This window comes from Colius striatus, chromosome Z (assembly GCF_028858725.1).
Source record: "Colius striatus isolate bColStr4 chromosome Z, bColStr4.1.hap1, whole genome shotgun sequence".
Taxonomy (NCBI): Eukaryota; Metazoa; Chordata; class Aves; order Coliiformes; family Coliidae; genus Colius; species Colius striatus.
In genome coordinates, this window is record NC_084790.1 from 24,581,852 (window position 1) to 24,602,366 (window position 20,515).

General features: G+C 39.3%; 1 protein-coding gene across 1 annotated transcript in view; it reads left to right on the plus strand.

Annotated features, from left to right (window-relative positions):
- Positions 1 to 493: 493 nt before the first annotated feature.
- Positions 494 to 20,515, plus strand: part of PRR16 (proline rich 16) — a 151,281-nt gene continuing 131,259 nt past the window's right edge. Inside the window, exon 1 of the mRNA XM_062018517.1 lies at positions 494 to 732. Coding sequence (XP_061874501.1) covers positions 571 to 732 — 162 coding nt within the window. The 5' untranslated portion in view covers positions 494 to 570. The remainder of the gene's footprint in view (positions 733 to 20,515) is intronic.

Below are 20,515 nucleotides of genomic sequence, written 5' to 3' on the forward strand. Positions count from 1 at the left end.
CCAGCCCCCGTATCCGGGGTCCACCGGGGCGCAGAGGGAAGGGCGGCTGCGGGGTGGCACAGTGCCGTGCGCTGACCCCCGCCAGCTGCCGGGCAGGGACAGGGTGGGGGCGATTGCTCCTCTCCCGGAGGAGCCGCTCGGCCTCCCACGTCCCCGCAAGGGGCGCGGGCGGAGGCGATACCGCTGGCGGCGGGCGCTCCTCCCCCGGCCCCTCTCCCGGCTTGCGGACGGAGCTGGAGCCAGGGCCGGTGCTGGAGCGGCAGCCGGAGCCGGGGCCAGGGCGGGCGGTGGAGCGGGAGGGGCGAGGCGCAGGCGCGGCGGCGGTAGCCGGGCCCCCGCGCCGCTCCGGGAGCCGATGGCAGCTGCACAGCGCGGCCGCCCGGCGGAGCGCGGCGCGGCTCGGCGCCCCCGGCGCGGGATGCGCGGGCGGGCAGGCGGCGGCGGCGGCGGCGGCGGCGGCGGCAGCGGCTGCGGCAGCTCCGGGAGCGGGAGGGACGGGGCTGGGCGGCCAGCGGCCGCCGCGGTCGTCTGACCTGCGTGCCCCCTGGCCGCGCCGGGCTGCCCCGAAGGATGTCCGCCCAGTCCAAGGGGACCATATCCTCCTCCTCGTCGCCATCCGAGGGGCCGCCAGCAGCCTCTAAAGCCAAGGTGAAGGAGCAGATAAAGATCATCGTGGAGGATTTGGAATTAGTCCTGGGCGACCTGAAAGACGTGGCGAAGGAACTTAAGGAGGTGAGAAGCGGAGGGCTGCGCGGGCGGACCGCCGGTCTGCCCCGTGGGGGGGGGGAGCACTCTTCGCCCGTGGGCCCCGCTCCGTGCGGGGCTCCGCTGCCGCCCCGAGGCTCCTTTCACCACTTCGCTGCGGGTCGAGCAACTGGTGTCCCGGGCAGGCACGAGGCTGCCCCCGGCCATGTCCCGGGGCAGGGGCCTGATCCCCGGTGAGGCACCCGGCCATCTGGAGCGGATGGGGCGGCGCGGCTGGAGCCCCGTGGCCCTCGTGCACTGCCCGGTTGTGCTGCCCCTACCTGCGAGGCGGCTCTTCCCGAGGACTTCCCACCTCAGTGCACCCCTCAGAAGGTTTTTGTTGGTTTTTAATTTTTGTTTTTGTTGTTGTTATTTGTTTGAGATTTGTTTTCCGGGAGGCCACGGTTGCCTCTCTTTCAGGGTCCCCACTGGACGAGGAGGGTGTTTGGGGGAGCTGCGGGACTCGCCGGGATGGCCATCCCGACGATGTGGGAGAGGCGTCAGGAACGGCTCCGCTCCTGCTCCAACGGATTTTACTTTTTGTCTGCTGGGTGCAGCCCCATATTCACCCCCAAGCAGCAGCCCAGCTCGGATCTCCTGGACAGTGACGGATGAGGGGGTCCCGGATCCCCTGCACCCACTAGTAGCAATGGGCGTAGGGTCCCTGCCCAGCTCGGCAGTAGTGGCGCGGCGAAGTCTGCTTCTGCCTCTGCAAGCTGCTTTACCCAGGGACGAGCGCCCTGTTTATCTTGACGATCTAGCCAGATTGCCTTTGCAATCTTCCTTTTGCCGGTGACGAATGTCATCTTTCCCAGGTTAATCTGCAAGGCAAAGTGCGTTTACCGCGGGCATATTTGTAAGTAGGGAAATGCTGTAGCTGCAGGAAGAGAATTCGGCTGTCCTTTTGGAGATTTCCACATTATCTTGATTTTACTACACAACTGGTCGACAGATGATTGGATTATGCACCGAAATTCAAGTCTAGGATCTCTGTGCATTGCTTTATAATCCTCTATTTGACATTTATAACACACTGTGGGTTTTTTTTTTTTTTACTATCGAATATTAATTTTCTATTATAACGACTTTGTCAACAAGTTTAATTCAACAGACTTTTACCATCTGAGGTAGTCTGAAATTCACCTGCTACATCATATCATGTTGAAAAATATATAACCATATGGCTCACTAATCGCAACTGTTAATTTCTTTCTCACTTGCAATTCCAGATTTCTCATTTTTTGAAAATACATCTATAATTTTTATTTTCCTTAGCATCCTGCTGTCCATGCTTTGTAATTTTTTGAGGTATTTGGAAGCAGAAATAAATATTGTTTGTAGGGCAGTTCTTTCAATGTTTTAAAGTCTGATAAAGTGAACTGGCTTCTGTTCCTGCAGAAGCACATTTTCAGGACCTGAAGAGGATGTACTGTGATATGTCTCATGAATGTAAATCATTCTCTGTACGTAATCAGTCCTAGCTTTCCTCTAGTGAGCAAACAAGATCACTGTAGGTGGAGGTCGTATGTCGTGATTTACTGTGGCATGTTTTATCTAAGCAAACTTGTCTGTTCCGTTTGACTGAATCTATGAAAGCGAATTGGGTTTACCTCTGCTTGATGGGGAAGTGGCTTGTGTGGAACTCCATTTCCCAAGTAGAGTGAAATGTAAAAGGGAAGTTGTAGACAAATGGTGCTATGATTCTTTTAAGTACCGTGTACCTGTCGAAGGGCAGAAGGATTGCCAAGAACATCTGCTTTGAGAAAATAAAAGTACTTTTATAAAAAGCATAGTTAAGACTTGTTTGTAAACACACATGAGTTTTTGAGTAATGTTTTTTTCTAAAAATGTCTTTAAAAGATGACAACTATAATACCCTGACAAACAAGGATTATGTATGCAATTATCTACTTGCTTGCAATATTATCATTACGTGTAAAATACACTTTGTATGACTTTTTCTTTTTTTTGATAAGTCCATAGAAGTTTCCCATTTGAGTCCTTCCAGTTGTCTGCCTTTTGTAGTATGGACTAAATCAGTTCAAGGTCTCCTGATACATCTACAATGTATACCTTTTTATGTGAAAATGAGTTAATGGATTATATTATTCTGCCACAATGTTAGAGCATGAGGGCTGTTTTTTCGTACAGTCACAGTAATATTTAGTTGTGATATTACAAATACAGCATTTGTAGATTTTTTTCCTATTTATATCTTTTTATTACCTTTAAATTATAGTTAATTAATTATTAGATTATACTTAATGTAGTAGTTTAGGTATGGGAATAGACTGGATGTTCTGTCCTTGTTTCTTCAATCTTGTTTGTAGGATTTTATGTGCAAAGTAGTGTCATTGAAAGAATTTCATCACATCAAAGTGAACTATTCTCTAATAGTACTGAGTATGACTGTACAAAGCTTGTATATCTTATTGTGTTTAGATTGTCATAGGTTATATATATTAATGTATTTGCATCTGCCTTTTCTTCCAGTGCTTTTTCTAATTGATGCTTTAAGATTTTTCTAAAAGGGAGGGAGAAGAAGTGTGGAGAGGATGGGGTGTTAAATCCAGATGCACAAACCATGAAGCTTATACATTTTATTTGTACAAACACATGACTAAATCATGTGGATTAAAACAAGTACATGTTAGGCGTTACTATGTCTCAGAAGTGGAACATCTGTCTCTTTTTAGTCCCTTATTTCTTGGATTGGTCTGTTTAAGTAAAGATATCCACAAAAGAATAAGGATGGAGAAGGCAGGTGGCTGAAAGACATGTTAGTTTAGAGTGGTGCTAAGTCCAGAGTTTGAGCTCATGTGTGTCTAGTCTTTTCTAGTGTGCAGTTAACTTAGAAGAGGCTTGACCCCTTTTATCTCTTTACTCAAAAGAAACACTGTGTGGCTGAGTACCAACAGTAGGATGTGTTTTTGTAGTGGAAAAAAATAATGGATTTAAAATGGATTGAGTGGCTGTTATTTGATGAATATTCTGAAGAAAAATCAAAGGGATGCCAGAGGATTGAGTAATGCTGACTGTCCAGGCTATTTCAAAATTAAGTTGATGAAGTCTTAAGTTTTGATTCTCCTCCAGAGGATTGGATAAAGACCTTTTTCTCTGGAGGTTGTCTGGAAAGATGGTTATTCTGTGGTCTGTGTGATGCCTAAATAATGAGCTGATGAGCATTACTGGAAATCAGAAGATGTGGGCTAATTAAACCATTTTGAATGTGAAATGCATCTTGTAGCCCTAAATCTCTGATGACTGTAGAAGGGATTGTTGGGGATATGCACCATGCACCTGTGGACAGCAGGGCTCAGAGATCTCTGATCTCTTAATACTGATACAATGTTAAAGACTTTCCCACTTTTGCATTTTTAGTGTTGCACATTTCTGTAGCCTTTCACTTGTTTACATTAAGGAAATACTTAACTAAATCATTTGATAAGTACTTTTTGTTGTAATAAAAATTCATAATGGAGAACAAATTCCTGAAAGTTATGTGAGAAATATTTGCATGGCTTTTAATTGGCTAAATATGCTTCAACCTTTTATTGGAAGGAAGCAGCTGTGTAGCTATTGCCAATATTTGGAATAGTCCAGAATGGAGGCACAGGAGAAATAGAAGCCCTCATAGGCATTGCACACCCGTCAGTAAATTTCCAGTCTTTCAAAGTCTACTCTCTCTGCTTTAAATCCTCAAAAAATGTCTTGCTGATTGCATGAGTGAATAATCCCCCCTTATTTAACTGCTGTGTTTATTTTCCATAAAGATGTGATCTATAGAATTTATGCATGACTTCACAAATTTTTTAAGTGATGATAGAACTAGCAGGTGCCAACCTTCTCCCTCCAAACACCATTACAAAGTTTGTTATGGGGTAGATGAGCTGATTCTATAACAGACCAGTCATCATTCTTTGAAGTAGAGGGTGATCATGTGTTCTGTGGTCTCCATTTCTGGATCAGGCCTACAAGAGTGTATTATAATTTCAACACTAATATCTTCCATTCCATTTTTGTTTTCATATTTGGTTAGCAATCCAGATGACAGGAAGGCACTTGAGGTTCTTGCCTGTTAATCCAGAGACTAGGAAGCTGCAGTTGTATCCACCAAGAGGTTTAGAGAAGCAACAATCAATCATGCATCACTGTCTCTGATGTGCAGGCAGCAATACAAACACCAATACAAAAAATGGTTTAGCTTCACATTACTGCATGAAGGTTAAAGGGGAAAATATTATAGCATTGCTGCAGACTTGAATATGTTGAAACCTGAGGATAGAGAGGATAACAGTAAAAATTTTAATCAGCTCCTTCTTCTGTTGATCTCTGCCTCATCTGTTTTTTTTTGGCTCTATACAGATATCAAGGACCTGCCAGTCCTTTTGCTAGGCGGTGGCAGTTGGAGGAAGAGAAATCCAGTAAATCCAGGTGCCTTTCTTACATATGGATTCTGGATGCCATCCCTCTTAACAGTGTTCCCTTTGGAGTCTTGCTTCAGTTAATACACTCCACATATGCAGATCTGGTCAGCAAGATGTGAGAGGAACAGAAGCTTTCTTTTGATTTTTATTGCTATAGCAGGGGTTGGGATCCAGTTCAGGCACCAGGACCAAGTTGTTCAATGACTGATAACATTGCTCATTCCAAAACTTGCTAATCTTGCCAGCAGCAGGCTTTTTTTTCCCTCCTATCTCTTACTGCAATCTCTAGCAACAAATGCACTCATGAGCTATACCTGGATGTTTATTGCAAGTGTAGACTATGATTCATTATGTAAGAGAATAGCAACTTTATTGTGATCTACCCAGGGGTCCAAACAGGGCCATAAATACTCATTGCAGAAAACCAAATAATAATTTTCCTTTCCTTTTATTTCTTGTGGTCTACAAAGCATTTACAAGGTCTTAGACAATAAAAAAGCGTAAATGTATTAAGATAAATTTCTTAATGCTGTAGTGTCAATAAAGCTAATAAAGCTAAAAGGTAACTGAACCTTAAAAAACTCCATGTGTTAAGGTTGTTAAGAGTGTTTTAAGTGCTGATATTTGACACGATAAAGTTGTTCCATGTTTGATTTGTAACCAAAGCTGTGAAGAGTTAGTAATTGTATTGTGTAACACAATGAAAAGAATAACCAGTGTACATATAGAACAGTGCTTGTTAATATTAAGAGACTTGACAGAGGCAAGCATACTGTCAATTTATGTTAGCTATCTTGTTTTTATAAACAGTCATGTCAGCTACTTAATTCTTTTTATGCAGTACTAAGCTCCTGATAGTAATGTGTATTGTGCAACCATGAGCTAAATAGAGCATATATAAATTCAATTTTCAAATAAAAGCAGTACTGCAGTGAAAATATATATCTTTGTGCTAAAATTTGGACTTCACAGGGTTTGTGCACTATTGACCATGACATTGAAAACAAAAGTAGTCAGGCACAAACTTCAGTCTGTTGAAATCAGATTTTTCCACTGACTTCTGTAGGAACAGTAGTAAATTTAAGAGTGACATTAGTTAGTTTTGGGCTACTTATTTTTTTATTAAAACTTCAAAATTCAGAGTAATCAGTTACTGCCATTTGTATGTATGAATCTATCAGATAAAAACAATGACTTGGTTGAGCTCGATCATTGAAGTTTTGTAGATTTTTGCCAATTTCCTCTGGAAATGAAACAATGGTTCTCTTCCCATTACTCACATTGGACAATGCTTTGGAATAGCTTTCCCACTTCCAGTCAAAAACTTCCATCCAAATTACTACTCACAATCAATTTGTGCACAGCTAATTAATACTTCTCTTGGGGGAGGTGTGGGGTAGGTGCAAATGTTGCACCTGAATTTAAAGACTGCTCTCCTATAGTGCCTGTCTTACAGTATCATTATGAAGACTGTCACTATCCTCTCATAGTTTTCATTTTGTTTAGAGCTGAAAAATATTGCTGGCTCTTATTCTTCTCTGTATATTATTCTTTGAAAGGCACATGATTTGAATGCTCAGCAATGTTACAAGTAGCTCATGCGTATCCTGTTCAGATGTCTCCACTTTTTTTTTTCCTTCAGTAAAGTTTATTGACGAGGCAGATAGAGTGAGTGGATCTATTTTGCGTATGGATGCTCTCCTTTTTGCCACATATCCTGTAGCTGACATTCAGCCATACACATTAACACTAGCTAAGTTGCCTATACATAGAAAGGGCTTTGTTTTATTCTGATAGTAGTTTTTGTTTTGGTTTAGTGTTTTGGTTGTTGTTTTGTTTGTGTGTTTCTGTTTTTAAGTAGACACAGTAAATAGCAGGTAATGTATATTTTTTTGTTAAGGCAGAGGTCTTGAAGTAGTATTTCACTCAAATTTCAATGTAGAGTGCATATTATCTGTTTTATAGAATCTTTAATATGTTAGCCATGAACATTTGATAAGGGATGCAGCCTTCTTCTCTGACAGCTCATGTCCAGATTTGTACATCATTGACTCTGGTAAGTCTTGCTGCAGCTACCTGCAGTGCTTAAAAATGACTTTTCTTAGTATACTCAGGGGAAGAAAAAAGGGAACCTCCTTTCACTGTGGAAAGGCTGAGAATACCCTTTAGGCAGATCTCTCACTACAGCTTCCCTGTGTCACATCATTTATGTGTTGAATGACTGGGGTTAGAGGGGATGGTGGCTGAGCTGCTGGCATTCTGTTTTGGTTTAAAATTATTGTTCTATAGCTGATGGGAGTAGTGAGAAGCAATTGCCTTCAAACAGATGTTGTGCTATCAGTTGTTGCTTTTGCAGAAATAATAGTATGTTCATACGTCTTTAAAGGTTAATGGACTCATTGTATCATGAATTATGTGCCACATTGCATTATGAAGACTAAGAGTGCTGATTTTCAATCATTTCAAGATTTTGTTGTAGGTTATTTCTTAGTAATCTGAAAGGTACTGCAGTTTAAAACATCTTTCAATTTTTCTCCTTAAGTCTGTTTTGATAAATCTTCAGTAATGATTTTAATCTTTCACTCATGATAGTATTATGTTCTCTTTATTGTGGTCTGTAGCAGTACTTTCGGTGAACTGAAAGCAGAGTAAGACTTGCTTATTTATGCTGTAATAATTTTTGTTGTAAACAAGAGAAGGTAATTGAACACTTCTGAAAATATTTTCAGAACTTTATTATATATTTAAAGTGAGACCATCTGCATGAGGCTCCAGCATTTTGGTGGGGAACCAAAAGTTTTGGTATCTAATAACATTTTATACTTTACTGGAAATGACATTGTATTCAAGCAGGCAGTTTACATGGCCTGAAAAGATGCAGATTGTAAAAACAATTAAGTAAATTGAAAACATGAACAAATGAACAGTTTTGTCTTGCATCTCCATTATTATTTATCAGTTTATACCCATGTAACTGTGTTTTGTCTGTATAAAATGACTGTGAAAATATAAAAAATCAAGGTCAGTATATTTTCTCTTTAACACAGTGTGCAAAATACAAGTATAATTATTCATTTGAATGCTTTGTCGTCAAGGTTCTCTTGTGATGTGCCTCCTACTTTTTCCTCACCTTTTTATTAAAGCCAGATAAAAAAGAGCACTTTTCCAGTGTTAGTTCTCTGAATTCCTGTAAATGCACATGCTAATAAGTCAGTAATTGTCCAGTTAAATTAACTACTGAATATTCAGTAGTTATTGGGAAAATAAATGGAACAAATTTATTTATTTTTAAGTACAGAATCACGGACCAGTTGAGTTTGAAAATGATTCCTAGATATTGTCCAACCTGTTCAAGAGTCAACTAGAGCAAATTTCTTAGGATCTTTTTCTTGAATATCCTCAAATATGGTGACTTCACAATGTTTTTGGACTACCTTTTCCAGTGCTGAATTACTCTTACATTAAAAATATTTTGGTTTGTGTTTAAGTAGAATTTCGTGTATTTCAGTTTTTGCCTGTTGCCTGTTATACTCCCATGTAGCACTGCTAAGAAGAGTCTAGCTTCATCTTATTACTTCTTCCTATCAAGTATTTATACACGTTGCAATAAGAGTCCCTGACCCTTCTCTTCTCAGGCTGAAAGATCTCAGCTCTCTCAGATCATCTTATAACACATGATTCAACTCCTTATTCATCTTCCCAACATTTTTTTTTTACTAACTCCAGGGTGTTCATAACTGTCTTGAAACAGGGAGCCCAGAGCTACACACAGTACTCTAGACATGGTGTCAAAAAATCAGGTATATACTTAGTAAAAATGTTGTATTACAAACATTATTCTCCCTCAATAAATATTTCTTTATCTGAAAAATTTAAATTAGCTGAAAAACATATTCTCTACTTTTTCATTAAAGTTGCAGTAATAGATGGTTGTGCATTTCTTACTGCCTTTGATTTGAATCTGGATTTTACTTTCAGGCAGAAGAACAGATTTTCAGTGTAACTCCCAATACACTGTGGATTTAGAGCTGATGTCATTAGATGAGTGCAGCCTCTGGAGCATGTAGGTTAACAATTGGCAGTGATGATTAGGAAGTCAGGACTGCAGCTCCTTCTGCTTTCACTGGAATGCCACTCCTCTATAACATTCTGGGCATAAGTTTAATGAGCTGTTTTGTCATGGGTTCCTCCCCACAGTTACAGCTGTGGATATTGGGTCCCTCCTTTGGGACATGGCCTCCTCCGGCCATAGTTTTAAAGAAGAAAATCACTGCCCCTGGCTTGGGGTCTGCAGTGAAGTGGTTGGGTCCCTCCCATGGGACACGGCCTCCTCCAGCCATAGTCACTGTCTCTGGCTCGGGACCTTTAATGAAGTGAATTGCTGCCCCTGGTCCAGGGTCAGCTTTAGCAAAATGAGTCTCTGCCCCTGATGCGGACTCATTATCAAAATGAGTCTCTACTGCTGATGTGGGGTCTTTAAAGAAATGAAAATAAATCTCAGCTTCACCAGCTCTCTCCACAGAATGCAGGGGAGTCTCTACTCCAGCACACCTCCTCCTCTCTTTCATCACTGACCTTGGAGTCTGCATGGTTGTTTCTCTCACTGTTCCTACTCCTTGCACTACCACCAGCCAGAAGAAGAAGAAAGCAGAGGAAAGAAAGAAGATGGAGGAAGAAACCTCCCCCTCTGGCTTCTTCTTAAAAAGTGATCATGGATGTGTCTAATTGGCTCAGTCCCGGCGGTGGGTCTGGCTCTGAGCTGGGGAGAGTTGTGAGCAACTTCTCACAGGAGCCATCTTTACAGCCCCTTCCCCCTTCCCAGAAAAGGCTGTCATGTCAAACCATGACAAACCTCATAACAGTTTCTGCTGCTTCTGCAACTTTATGTACCTCACCGTTAAAAGTGAGAGTCGTTAAAAGTGAGAGTTCTTTTCTCTCCATTCTTAATATTGACTCAGGAAAGTCAACATCAAACTTTTAAGAGTGGTTTTAAGAATTTCAGGTGACTCTAGCATTCATCTTATTGCCACAGTTGTTCTCCTCATGCATCTTACACATGCTAGTGGGAGAGTCTTCTCTCCCTAGAAGCATTGCTAAGGGTTTTTTTTTCTAACTCAGTTTCCAATCTGGTAAAGCATCTCAAAACTGTATTGTTTGAATTCCAGTTATCTGAGTTGTTATCACAAGCAAAAGCTTTTTGGTTAATGTCTATGTTGTTTTCTAGCTTTCTAATTCAACATTCAGAATATTTACAATTTATCCCATCTTTTCTCAAAGTCCTACAGTGCTGCTCCCTTAAAGAAATTATTTTCAATTGATAACTAGAGTGTACTTGATTCTCTCCATGTTTTTACTGATGATTGCAGACCATTTAAATAGGATAAGTTTGTGACAGCAGACACCAATGAGTTGCATCAGTAATAACTAGAGTAGTACAATGTTAGGCTTATTCGACTTTCCTTGCCTTTGGATAATTGCCAGATGGTTTTGAGGTTTAGTAAAGCTATAGTGTCTAGATAAAGAAGTATCCTGTTAATGGACTTAAGCGTCTGTTAGTTTGCATAATTTCTAAAACATAAGAAACTACACAAGCAAATGTACCTCTACTTTAGTGATAACTCTTGTTTCTTCAAATCAAAGTATAGATGGTACTGGTGTTGAACAAATCTGGCAGGTTTATGTTGAGGCAAGAGGATCATAGAGTCCTACAAAGGCAGGGTTTAGAAGGGATCTTTAGAGATCATCTGGTCCAACCCCCCAGCAGAAGTAAGTCCACCTAGATCAGGACACACAAACATGTCCAGGTGGATCCTGAAGACCTCCGAGGGAGGAGACTCCACAATGTCCCTGGGCAGTCTGTATCAGTACTCCCATCACCCTCACAGTGATGTTTAAATGGAAATTTTTGTGTTCCAGCTTTTTTCCATTACCACTTGTCCTGTCACTGGATACAACAGAGAAAAGTGATGCCTCAGACTCCTGACATCCGCCATTTATATATTTGTAAATATAAATGAGATCTCCCTGTGATCCCTCTAGACTAAACAGGTTCAGTTCCCGCAGCTTTCCTCATAAGGAAGATGCTCTAGTCCCCTGATCATCTTGGTGGCCCTGCGCTGGACTCTCTCCAGAAGTTCTCTGTCCCTCTTGACCTGAGGAGCCCAGAATTGGACACAGTACTCCAGATGAGGCCTCACCAGGGCAGAGGAGAGGGAGAGAAGGAACTCCCTTGACCTGCTGGCCACACTCTTCTTGATGCATCTCAGGATGCCATTGGCCTTCTTGGCCACAAGGGCACATTACCGGCTCATGGTTAGCTTATTATCAGTCAGGACTCCCAGGTGTCTCTGCACAGGTGCTCTTCAGCAGTTCAACCCCCAGCCTGTACTGGTGCATGGGGTTGTTCCTTCCCAGATGCAGGACTCTGCACTTGTCCTTGTTGAACCTCATGAGGTTCCTCTCTGCCCAACTCTCAAGCCAGTCGAGATCCCACTGAATGGCAGCACAGCCTTCTGGGGAATCAGCCAGTCCTCCCAGGCTGATGTCATCAGCCAACTTGCTGAGAGTACACTCTGTCCCCTCATCCAGGTCGTTGATGAAAACGTTGAACAAGACTGGCCCCAGAATCGATCCCTGCGGAACTCCACTGGCCACAGGCCTCCAACTCGATTCTGTGTCATTGATCACCATCCTCTGGGCTCTGTAGTTCAGCCAGCTCTCGATCCACGTCACTGTCCACAAGCCACACTGCCTGACGGTGTCAAAAGCCTTGCTGAAGTCAAGGGAGATGATATCCACTGCTCTTCCCTCATCTAGCCAGCTGGTTATACTCTCATAGAAGGCTATCAGATTGGTCAAACAGGATCTACCCTTTGTGAATCCATGTAGACTCCCCCTGGTCATAGAATCATAGAATGGTAGGACTGGAAGGGACCTTTAGAGATCATCTAGTCCATAACCATCTTTTCCTTCATATGTTTAGTGACAACATTCAGGATGAGTTGTTCCATTGCCTTTCAAGGGATGTAGGTGAGGCTATCCAGCCTGTAACTTCTCAGGTTATCCTTCTTGCCCTTTTTGAAGACTGGAGTGACATTGGCCCTTCTCCAGTCCTCAGGCACCTCGCTTGTCCTCATGAATTTTCAAAAACAATGGAGAGCAGCTTAGCAACCACATCAAACAGTTCCCTCAGCACTCTTCAATGCATTCCATGAGGTGCCATTGACTTATGAGCATTAAACTTGCCCAACAAGTCTTTAACCTCTTCCTCATCCACCCAGAGCAAGTCCTCTGTTGTCCAGACCATCCTACTATCCTTACTGGGCTGGGCTACCAGAGTGCCTTCTTTGGCTATAAAGACTTAAGCAAAGAAGGTGTTTGGTAGTTCAGCCTTGTCTGTATCATCTGTCACCAGGGTATCTTCTGTGTTCAGCAGTGAGCCCACATTTTCCCTAATCTTCCTTTTGCCTCTAATGTACCTGGAAAATCCATTCTTGTTTTCCTTAAGTTTCCTGTCCTGGTTTAATTCTAGAAGGGCTTTAGCCTTCCTAGTTGCACCCCTGCATGCTCTGGTGAAGTTCTTATACTCTTCCCAAAAAATCGGGCCCTTTTTCCACCTCTTACAACTGACTGCTTTCTGCCTGAGTTGTCCCAGCAGATCTTTGCTCATCCATAGAGGCCTCCTGCCTCCTTTTCTACATGCGGGGACACACTAATCCTGGGCTTGGAGGAAGCCGTTCTTGAAGATTGGCCAGCTCTCTTGTGCACTTCTGCCATCTAGGGTCTTATCCCGTGAGATCCCTCCTAGCAGATGTTTGAAGAGGCCAAAGTCAGCTTACCTTTAATCCAGGGTCGCAATCCTGCTTGATGCCTTGCTTCTTTCATATAGGATCTTGACTGAGGTGGTGGTGATTGTTAGTTTTTGCTGTTACCTATTGGTGCTTTTTTTCCAGGTGATGGTTATTTGATTCTATTAAAAAAAAAAATCCTGAAATGTGAGTGGTTGGATTATAAGCACTTTAAGTCATGTGCAAACACTTTAGTTAATTATTTTCATTAGCTGTCTCAAATCTTAGCAAGCAGAGCCTTTGGTGATACAATAGAATGTAATCATCAAGGTATTTGACTAAACTGAGACTTTAAGCTCACTGATAACTGTAGAAAAAAAAGTTTTCTAACAAAGACATTTGAGACAAAATAGCTGCACAAAAAAACCCTGACCTAATATATTGTGACATATAGTAATCTTTAGAGATGATGAAGGACTGGCACACAAAAAAGTTATAGTACTTGAGGTGCAAGGATGTTGAAGTAGAGAAAAAATCTGCAGAGAAAGGAGAACTTTTTATTTAGGCTTTTCTTTCTTCAAATTAAACCAGCAAGAACAAGACAGAGAAAGAAAAATGATACATTGTATCAAGTCTTCCCTTTGTTTTTGAGACAGGTTTGAAGTATGTAGATGTAGTAAAAGTGAGGACACTAGTACAAGTAGAACATTGTCTTGAATGACTTCCCTCACCCTCCGCCATCAGTTTTCCTAAAGTGATGTACATTGAATAAACCTGATTTGACTTTGACAGAGCTATGCTCTCTTGTATTAAGTAGCCTATTGTCTTTAAGCAGTGCCAGTTATTGTAGAGATTTGAGATGTGTGTTCACATCACATTTCACTTAGTGTCTGATTCATGTAATTCTTGTTCTTCATTTCAGGAGAAATTTGAACTCTAATACTTGCATAGAAAATAATGTGTACAAATTGTAATGACGAGGTTCCAGTTCTTTTCTCAAAGGCTTAAGTTCATTGCATGCCAAAGAATTATAGTGTAAGGTTGATTAAAGTGAGATGTACATAGGAGTTTTACATTAAATATTAGGTAATTAATGGAAATGTCTTTTAAAAATCTGTAGAACTGTTTTTAAAATCTTAAAAGTTCTTAAAAGGACTTATATATATTCTGTCAGAAGTGCATCTTTGTTGCAAACTTGTAATTATTACAAGTAGCATCTTAGTACAAAACCTGACTGTATTTTAAAGAATGACTGCTGCATATTCTTTTTAGATGGACAGTTAGCTGTCATCTTGAGTCTCTACTTCAAGTTTGTTATGAATAAAAAAAACCATCAGCTCTATAAAAGTCAAGATGTATTCAGTGCACACCACCACAGAAATAGGGGGCACTTTTTAAATTCTTCCAACAGAATATTTAATATACCTTGTCAGTTATTTTCTCTATAATCTGGTAGTCTGCTGCAAAATTACATCTGGATTAGAATATAAAATATTTCTGAGATTTAATGTTTAACATATATTAGTCAGCAAGGGAATAAAATAAAATGCTAAATGAAAAAGTTTATAAATAACCCTCTGGTTTAATTCTTTCTTTGGGAAAAATGTAAACAGCCTTGATGCTTTGTATTCTGGAGTCAGGTGTGGTTAATCATAATCCATTATGAAAAGAAGGAAAGATCTATATTTTTGTAGTTCTTGTGGATCATTTGCTAAATGTGAAGTATGCTTCTGTTTGGCTTTCGCCACTTCTGACAGTGACATCTCATGATATAACATTAATGTCCTGATATTACCTGAAAGCTTTTCAAATGTTTTTTGTTTCTTTTATAGCTGTCTTTTGAAAGAGTGGCAAGGCTCAAGAGGGAGTTTGGAACATTATTGAGATGTAATTTTCTAAAAATTTAGTTCTTGTTTTAATAACTACTTGTTTTGTACAGGCAGAATATTTCTCTTTTTTTCATCTATTATTTCTCAGCTTAATTTATTTATGAAGAATGAGACATCATTATCACTGTGAATTACAGATATGTTTGCCTTCTATACATGGTTTCATGTACGTAATAAAACAAAGTTGTCTTTTACATAAACGTTAATACACTGCAATTAAATCTTGATGAAGTGAATTTTATGATAGTTAAATATCTATTTTGAACACAGGAAATAGTTTCCTTGCTTTATGTATAGTAACTATAGTCTTGCAACACTTAAGTACCATTTTAAATTGAAGAACTTTGTGTTAGTCTTTGGGAGTCTGTATGGATAGAGGACAAGATATCAGCATATTGCTTTTTTCTAACATAGAGCAGTAACAAAGGTATGTCATTTTAAGATTTTCTTCTCATGAAGGAATCTCCATGTGCTTTCTACTGTGGACTGGCATGTAATACATACAGACATACAATGTTTTTTTTTTTTTGGTGGATGGAAACAGCGTAATCTAGGTTAAAAAAACCACCTCTGAAAGGCAAACAAGCTATGACAATAAAATTCTGTTTAAATATTAGTAGTAGCACAGATTATGAGGAGTTTTATCAGTAAGTCTTTTTATCAGAATCCTTATATTTGGTTTCTTTCTGGTTCTAATTTTTATATAGCATTTATTTAAGATGCAAATATAGGTATCATAAATTATTATACACAGAACACAGTGTTGTTATGGCTAGACTACTTGCAGAACTTTTATTCTGTAACATAGACATATGCTTTTCATTAATTTCTCTGTTTGTACATATATGTCCTCTAGTGGAAGTGGCTGCAGATAATACAAAAGGCATCCTCATTTTTTTTTAGGAAGCTCATCCTGATTCTAGCTCTGTAGAAGGAGATTCCTCTGAAGGAATGATTTTAAGGACATTAAAGGGCAACGAATTATCTTAGTGTTTTCTGAACCACATCTGAGAAACGATGATACTATAAAAGCTCTGTAGACATGAACACACTAAGGAGAAGTATTTGTAGGAAGAGATAGTAGTATGGTCCTATTTATCATTGCAGTATGTACAATATCAGGACAGAAATCTTGGAAGTGAATAGTCTAGAATTTAACAGTTTCCTTTTTAGAAAGATTCTGTGTTGTTCCCTTAGGAATGCATTCTATATTTACGTTGACATAGTTTTATCATCTTGATTTACAGACTGTCTTGGACCTCAACTGCTCGTCATTTCCTTGCACAATAAGACTGGTAACACTCACTGCAGGTGTGAAGAAAATTACTAGAAAAATTAAGAATAGGAATTAATTGTGATTTTTTTTTTTTTAGTTCTTAGTAAAACCTCAGGATGCCACAGGCACTGGAACTGTTGATGTAGAATTAAGAACTTGGAGAAAATGCAGGAAGAAAGAAAGGAAGAAAAGGGAGAGATACTGATGGTGAAGGAAGGCATCTGGTGGGGAAAAAAAAGCTTTGCTTGACTGTTTTTCCAGTTGAAAAGGAAGGTGAAATTGCAGTAAAAGACATTCTAGCCATAACCTGAGCTGATGATATTATCTGAAATTTCATGACTTTTCTGTGCGTTGATCTTTGTTTTATTTAAGAATAGATGGCTTGAAAGTGCAAACGATGTCTCTGAATCTCAGACCCTTCTGTTGGAGGCAGATTACATATTTCTTTGTGAGTCTATCTAGCTCCATTTAAAGTATATAATTTTCTTCTGTTGTTCTTTTCTTCCTGTTCTCATTGGCATATTGTTATAACAGATTCACAGAATCTCAAAGGCTGGAAGGGACCTCGAAAGATCATCTAGTCCAACCCCCCACCAAACTGTTTTGTAACAACTGATGTAACAACTTGGTATCTTTTTTTTTTTTTTTTTTTTTTTTTAACACCCAAGGTTGGGGTTTTTTTGCTAATGTTCCTGCTTAGCTCAGGTAGGTCTTGAACATTTTTTCTTCTACCTGTACTTGTATGTTGGTATATTAGTGAAGACAGTCTTACTTCTTTTATTAATTTGATACGCTCTTCATTTGACAAAACAGAGAGCTTTTCTATCTCTACTTTGATTGAGTTAACCTTCATAGAAGAGTGCGCGATACCACAGGTGAAGTGTAACCAGAACTTTGCAGAGTTTTGCTTATCTGTACTGGAACTGTCTCTTCTGCTACATCCTGAAGTTGCATTTCCATTTTTGTGTCAGATGACAGCCATGCTGTGATCACCTTGTACACAGGAGGTCTTTTCCACATGGTTCTATAAATTAGTGAACTTCCAATCTGTGGCACAAAGCTGTTAAGGTTGTCCTCGTGGTTCTGATCTTACATGCTGCACAATGGGAATTTTATTCCACTTCTGTGCATCTGTGAGGTTTACTTAATTGTTTCCTAGCTCTGCTGAATTAGCAGATTTGTTAGAGCAATTACAACATTTGTGACAGTATAATTCATAAAAATATGGTATGACATCAGCCCAAGTCTGGTTAAGGAGCTTCATTGCTATTTGCTTCTGACTGGAATCTGCTACTTTTTGCATATCTAGAAAACTAGTTAATTGTGAAGTAATCAGCAATTCACCCAGAGATGGCTTTGCAAATAGTATGTACCTTGTCTGTGGAAGATCTTGCCACTGTACAATATGGAGAACATGTGCTTTCATGAATTGAATATGAATGTGGACAAAATTAATGAGAGAGAGATTGCTAAATGCATAGAAAAACATGGAAGCCGACTAAGTATATATCTCAGGAAAACCTTGGGTTGTAGGTGATTTAGCCTTGCGAAGTGCTTAGACTACTCATTGTTTCCTTCAGTTTCTTTTTTAGATCACTGTTGTGAGACAAAATGGTAGGCGAAACAGAAGTGTGATCTCATCCGATGAGGCCATTTTTATGTAGTTTCATTACTATAGTTTAGACAATTTTATTTTCTGTCTTTCTGTCTCTCAGGCTTTTTCAAATATAAATAGTTTCATTTTAGGTTTATCAGCCTGTAGCTACCATCTTTCCATTTAAATAAAAATATAATATAATACTTTTTATCAGTCACATGGTATCTGATTTGTCTGTCAAGATTAAAAAGTCTTGCTACTGTCCCTGAAGATATGTGTGTGTTTTAGGCCTATCCAGGGACAAAAGATCATGATTAGACATAAGTACCACAGACCCTAGAACACCTGAAGGACAGGTTGGGAGCTTCCCAGTTAACTTTGTTGATCAGTCCTTTGTCTTCTTTTTACAGTTCAAGACCTATTTTGTGTTTATTTGTTTTTAATTGTGTTAATTTATTGGCATTATACGGAGGGTTATTTCAATGATTGCTCTTTCTAGAGGTCATGAAAAGGTATGATCTTACTGAAGCAATGACTAATTGAGAAAGATATGTCTGGTTGCACTATCAGGAATATTTTTGTATTAATGTTAACAATAACAAAGTTTCATGTGTTACTGGATGTGCTTGAATTGGGAAGAGATACAAAGTGCAAATGCCACCAAATGAGTATTTTACTGGACCATGAAGTAAATTCTATGAGCTTAGCTGGTCTGATAGGTTCAAAGACTAGTTGTTAGCAAACATTTTTATGAAACAATTGCACCACTGTAATGTTATGAAATTATTGATACAATAATTCAAATGACAGAAGTTGAGACTGCAAAGGGACAAGCTGAAAAAAGCAGGACACAAAGTGAAAAAAACTGCTGTTAGTCTTCAGAGTCTGAATAATGTCTGTGTGCTCTGACGAGGAAATCGAAATGTCGAGAATACAACTGCAGGAGAAATTTTCACTGAGATTTGTCCTTGCTGTTCTTAATTATATTTTTTTCCACTTTATGTAAAAGTTTCCTCTTAGTCACCTTAAATTGTGGCACTTATTTGCATGAAGGAATATGTCCACTGTGACTTTTTCACAGTGATAGTCTCCTATTCTTATTTATAAACTTATACATTTTTCTATTTCTTAGAAGTTGAAGATAGCAATTTGTTTCTTTTTTAATGAGGTAATGACATTAAGCATTTGTCTTTGCTCATTGTTACAAACTTTCTCTATCAGTGAGGTAAAATGTCTGAAGAACTAATTTACTGTAGTATGCTCCATATTAATGTCAAAGGAGCACTGTCCAAAATGGCTGGGTATGTGTTCATGCTTGGGGGCTCTGGGAAGATGTCGAGTTTGAGAGCTCTGAGCAGAATCCATGTACTGAGGTGAGTGAAAAGGCTCCCAGCATCTTAGACTCATTCCCACCTTTATCTCTAAATGTGGAAAATCCTCTAGTAAAAGATTCGCCAGTCTCTTAGATCCTTGATGGCATGGCAAGACTGCCAATTATTTTGTTTCTCCGTGTCTTTAATGATCTACATGACTCAACTATCAGTACAGTACCAAGTGATGGATCTGATATTTTCCCTACTTTGATTTGCAAAATAAACTTCATGTGTTTATTTTTAAAATGGTTTCTGTATTGTTTTGTATAAAGTTTTCTGTTGCAGTCTCATAACTGTTTTATGTGAGACTTTACCTAACTTAGCATATTTTATGATGGTTCATGCTTGCAATGTAATTAGCTGTGTGATAATATGTTGTTATAATTATTTGGTGAGGTAGCCCATGCCTTACGCATAACATGATGTTCAAAGCTTTTCTGAATGGATAATTAATTTCCTATTGGGCTTTTCTGTGACAAGCATCATTATGGTCCTGGAAAGTCTCATAGATGTTTAATGAATTTGTTTTCATAATACATTTATGAGGTGAGGGGCTGTGCTTTCCAGTTCACAGATAAGAAGACTGAAGGATGCCAAATGCAAAACAGTAGAAACCTTATTTTTCAATGTATTAAGAACTTTATAGCTTCACTGACTTCAGCTGTACAAGGTTTATCTTCGACAAATGAGATATGAGTATTTCAGGTCAGAAAATAAGGAATATACATCTGTAAGGTAGATATAAGTTTAATTGCAATAATTTCCTATGGTATCACCAAACTGCATGGGCGAGGCAGGAGTAGCATGAGCGTATTTTTGAAACTCATTGACTCGTTTATTGAATTATTGGATAATCCCCCCCATCTTCTTTTTATTTATTTAAAAATACAAAAAAAAACATCTCTGTTGCTTTTTTACAAAATTGCAAAATGAAATTGCTGTAGTCTCAGGCCAGCTTAACCTCTTCCATTCAGTCAAAGGGGATTTATTATGAAAGTACTGTGTAATCCAGAGTATCTGTGTCTATAGCACAAAGTATATGTACTAGGGTCTCCAACTAAAATTGTAGGAACAATTTTGACCTAGTGATTCTAATTTTTACCTAAATTTTTAAGCTTTAGACTTTGGTAGGAAAGACACCTAAGGGATGCAGAGTTTGCATTAGTTTAAGTGGTCTAGGAAAACTGAACCATATATATGGAAACCAACATCTAAAACCAAATCCCTGACTGAAATGAGGCCACTAAAAATGATAAGTTCTGAGATGTTTTATTTAAAATGAATCAACAGCTACCTGAAATTAAGTTATTGAATTATGAAGAAGTATGATAGTATGTCTGTTAACTGTTTTCAGATGAACTGCTATCAAAATCTGTATGCGTTAAAGGAGAAAATACCACCAAAAAGCTGACTGTTTTCAAG